Below are 5,000 nucleotides of genomic sequence, written 5' to 3'. Positions count from 1 at the left end.
CAAACAATTCAACCCAAAAAACATGCCCGACAAGCAATCTACCCATGAAGTGACTATAACAAAAACACCCGGAATCACCCCCCAACAAACAATACTACCCCTAAAAAACACGCCCCAGAAACAATCTATCCATGAAGTGACTATAACAAAAACAACAACAACAAAAAACACCCGGAATCACCCCCCAACAAACAATACTACCCTCAAAAACACGCCCCACAAACAATCTACCCATGAAGTGACAATAGAAAAAACACCCTGAATCACCCCCCAACAAACAATACAACAACAACACAAAAAAAAAAACACGCCCCCAAACAATCTACCCATGAAGTGACTATAACAAAAACACCCGGAATCACCCCGCAACAAACAATTCAACCCCAAAAACACGCCCCATAAAACAAACACAATCTACCCACGAAAGTGACTACAGCAAAAACACCCGGAATCACCCCGCAACAAACAATTCAACCCAAAAAACACGCCCCACAAACAATCTACCCATGAAGTGACAATAGAAAAAACACCCGGAATCACCCCCCAACAAACAATACAACCCCAAAACACGCCCCACAAACAATCTACCCATGAAGTGACTATAACAAGAACACCCGGAATCACCCCCCAACAAACAATACTACCCCCCAAAAAAAAAACAAAAAAAAAACACGCCCCCCAAACAATCTATCCATGAAATGACTATAAAAAAACAAAACAAACCCGGAATCAGCCCCCCAACAAACAATACTACCCCTAAAAAACACGCCCGACAAGCAATCTACCCATGAAGTGACTTAACAAAAACACCCGGAATCACCCCCCAACAAACAATACTACCCCCCCAAAAAAAACATGTCCCACAAACAATCTACCCATGAAGTGACTATAAAAAAACAAACAAACCCGGAATCAGCCCCTCAACAAACAATACTACCCGACAAGCAATCTACCCATGAAGTGACTATAACAAAAACACCCGGAATCACCCCGCAACAAACAATTCAACCCCAAAAACACGCCCCATAAAACAAACACAATCTACCCACGAAAGTGACTACAGCAAAAACACCCGGAATCACCCCGCAACAAACAATTCAACCCAAAAAACACGCCCCACAAACAATCTACCCATGAAGTGACTGCAGCAAAAACACCCGGAATCACTCCACAACAAACAATACTACCCCTAAAAAACACGCCCCAGAAACAATCTATCCATGAAGTGACTATAACAAAAACAACAACAACAACAAACCCCGGAATTACCCCCCAAACAAACAATACTACCCCCAAAAACACGCCCCACAAACAATCTACCCATGAAGTGACAATAGAAAAAAATACCCTGAATCACCCCCCCCCCCCCCCCCAACAAACAATACTACCCCCAAAAACACGCCCCATAAACAATCTACCCATGAAGTGACAATAGAAAAAAACACCCGGAATCACCCCCCAACAAACAATACTACCCCCAAAAACACGCCCCACAAACAATCTACCCATGAAGTGACAATAGAAAAAAAACACCCGGAATCACCCCCCAACAAACAATACTACCCCCAAAAACACGCCCCACAAACAATCTACCCATGAAGTGACAATAGAAAAAACACCCGGAATCACCCCCCAACAAACAATACAACCCCCAAAACACGCCCCCCAATCTACCCATGAGGTGACTGCAGCAAAAACACCCGGAATCACCCCCCAACGAACAATACCCCACCCCCACCCCCACCGAAAAAAGAAAAAAAAACACCACCCCACAAAACACAACACACTCTACCCACGAAGTGACAGTGGAAAACACCCGGAACCACCCAGGGGATTTAACCCTCCGGGACCCGGCGGCGTTGGCCTCCACGAGAGGGGACGTGGCGTTAACCTGCTCGGCCACCTTGCGCCTGTTGTCAGCCAGCAGATCAGAGCCGCTGTATGCCTCGTGCAGCTCGTGCACGCGGCGCGAGGTCTCCATCTGGCTGTCCATGTTGCGGCGGTCGATGCTCACCACGTCGACTGCACAGTGGGTAGGTGTGGGGGTGGGGTGGCGGATGGGGGTGACAAACACGTTAGTTTTGTTCTTGTTGTTGTTGTTGTTGTTGTTTTTCTTCCTGACTTGTTTTATTCAATACGTATAATGATAAGAAACTCTAGGGAGAGCAGGACAGTACAAGGTCTTCAGAGAAGAAGCCCCCTTCAGTCAAGTGTTTCAGTCACCTTTACCCTCAGCAGTAAGTTCAATTGTGGCATGTCCACTTCCTTTGCGTTGACTATGTATGTATACATATGTATGTGTACATAACTACATGCATGTATATGAATGTGTATTGTGTGTGCGTGCGTTTATGTAAGTTTGTGCCTGCCTATGTGTGCGTATGTGTTAGGGTAGCTGTTAGATACACATGTATGTTAAAATGTATGTATGCAGTGTGTGTGTGTGTGTGTGTGTGTGAGTAGTTACATTTTGGTGTGTGTATGTAACATTGATGTAATGTTTTATGTTAACAAAAGCGTTTTTGTAAAGCACCTAGAGCAGATTTCTGGATAGTGTGCTATATAAGTATCCATTATTATTATTATTATTTTTATCATTATTATTATCATTATTATTAAACACCAGGTTCGAACCCACGCCTCTAGGGCGGTAGCCACTTCAAGACTGAGTCGCCTTTTCTGGCAGACGTTTTAACCACTGAGCTATCGTACGCCTAGTTTGAGTAGGGAAATTTAATCCTTACGAAGTTTACTTTCATTCCTCCTCGACCAGATCCAGCTGGAATTCTTTTCTGCTGCTTCTGCCATTGCCTTGAGAGCCCATGTCCCCTCTCTGCCAGAAATCGACAGCTGTTTCATGAGGCTGTAGGCAGATGAGCTCACAAACCCTCTTGCACCAATCTCTATGGCGATGACTTTGGCTTGGAAGCCAGATTCTCTCAGGCTGCTGGCTAGACTAGCAATAGTATATGATACGAGTTCTTTATTTTGTATGATAGTCGTGTTCGACTATGACCATCAGAACAGGAGAGGAGGTAAACTGCTGGAGAAGAGAATAAGAAGAAGAAATAGAAGGAGGAGGAGGAAGAGGAGAAGAAGTAGGAGGAGGAGGAGGAGAAGAAGAAGAAGAAGGAGGAGGAGGAGGAGGAGGGGGAGAAGAAGAAGTAGAAGAAGAAAAAGAAGAAGAAGAAGAAGGAGGAGGAGTAGGAGGAGGAGAAGAAGGAGGAGGAGGAGAAGAAGAAGGAGGAGGAAGAAGGAGGAGAAGAAGAACAAGAAGAAGGAGGAAGAGAAGAAGCAGAAGAAGGCGAAGAAGAAGAAAAATAAGAAGGAGGAGGAGGACGAGTTGAAGAAGAAGGAGGAAGAGAAGAAGAATAAGAAGAAGAAGGAGGAGGAGAAGAAGCAGAAGAAGACGAAGAAAAAGAAAAAGAAGAAGGAGGAGGAGGAGGAGTAGGAGAACGAGGACGAGGAGAAGGAGAAGGAGGAGGAGGAGGAGAAGCAGAAGAAGAAGAAGAAGAAGAAGAAGAAGAATCACTCACTATAGGTATCCAGCGGGTTGGCGTACGTAGGACAGGGATAGCCAAGCTCTGTGAAGTAAGGCACCAGTTCCGTGGTGGCCCCGTAGAACAGCACCTGACCCTGACACATGAGGGCCGTGCGGTCCAGCAGTTTGACGATGTCGTAGCGAGGTTGATGGATGGATAGGATGACTAGCCTCCCTTGCTTAGCCAGCTGCTGCAGGCTGGTCACCAGGTGGCGCGCCGTGAAGCTGTCCAACCCTGTGGTGGGCTCGTCCAGGAGAAGTATGTCTGGGGGAAAATTGACATGAGTAAATGAACTGACTGACTGATTGATATAGATACTTATATAGCGCCCATCCTCGGTCGGAGACCAAGCTCTAAGCACTTTACAAACAAGGGGTCATTTTGCAACAACAGGCTGCCCCTGGCTGGGTAGTTTCAGTAGCTCAAGGAGGCGTCACTGCGTTCGGACAAATCCTTATACGCTACACCACATCTGCCAAGCAGATGCCTGACCAGCAGCGTAACCCAACGCGCTTAGTCAGGCCTTGAAGGTGGCTGGGTAGAGCTTACTGACGGCTGCCACTGGGCGCTCTTCATTCGTTTCCGGTGTCATTCAATCAGATTTCAAGCACACACACACACACACACACACACACACACACACACACACACACACACACACACACACACAGATATAACATTTTACGTGTATGACCGTTTTGTGTATTTACCCCGCCATGTAGGCAGCCATACACCGTTTTCGGGGGCGTGCATGCTGAGTATGTTCTTGTTTCCATAACCCACCGAACGCTGACATGGATTACAGGATCTTTAACGTGCCGTATTTGATCATCCGCTTGCGTATACACACGAAGGGGATTCAGGCACTAGCAGGTCTGCACATATGTTGACCTGAGACATTGGAAAAATCTCCACCCTTTCTCCACAAGACACCGTTACCGAGATTCGAGCCCGCGGCCCTCAGATAAAAGTCCAACGCTTTAACCATCGGCTATTGCGTTCCAGTAGGAACGTATACGCAATATCAAATGACACTAGTTCCAATGCCAGAGCAATACTCAGGCGCATTGTGAATGAGTTTAGCATTTTTTTCATTCTGAAAGAAATGACAAGTGATGTACCGAAAGGGTTTTACCTGGGTCTTGATGAGTTAAACATTTCCTTCTTGAGGAAATAAGAGATGTTCCCAAAGGGTTGTACATGGGACTTGATGAGTTAAACATTTCATTCTTGAGGAAATAAGAGATGTTCCCAAAGGGTTGTACATGGGACTTGATGAGTTAAACATTTCATTCTTGAGGAAATAAGAGATGTTCCCAAAGGGTTGAACATGGGACTTGATGAGTTAAACATTTCATTCTTGGGGAAATAACAAGTGATGTACCCAAAGTGTTATATATATGTGTGTGTATATATATATATATATATATATATATATATATATATATATATATATAT

The 5,000-nt window shown here is 45.2% G+C and overlaps 1 protein-coding gene across 1 annotated transcript in view; it reads right to left on the bottom strand.

Moving 5' to 3' along the window:
- The window catches only part of LOC143295978 (ATP-binding cassette sub-family G member 5-like), a 30,396-nt gene that overhangs the window by 15,354 nt on the left and 10,042 nt on the right, over window positions 1-5,000 (bottom strand). The window contains exons 5-6 of the mRNA XM_076607691.1: window positions 3,537-3,806; window positions 1,797-2,022 (exon numbers count right to left, since the gene is read on the bottom strand). Of these exons, the coding sequence (XP_076463806.1) occupies window positions 1,797-2,022; window positions 3,537-3,806 (496 nt within the window). The remainder of the gene's footprint in view (window positions 1-1,796; window positions 2,023-3,536; window positions 3,807-5,000) is intronic.

Source organism: Babylonia areolata, chromosome 21 (genome assembly GCF_041734735.1).
Source record: "Babylonia areolata isolate BAREFJ2019XMU chromosome 21, ASM4173473v1, whole genome shotgun sequence".
Lineage (NCBI taxonomy): Eukaryota > Metazoa > Mollusca > Gastropoda > Neogastropoda > Buccinidae > Babylonia > Babylonia areolata.
This window is presented reverse-complemented; position numbering and strand designations above follow the sequence as displayed.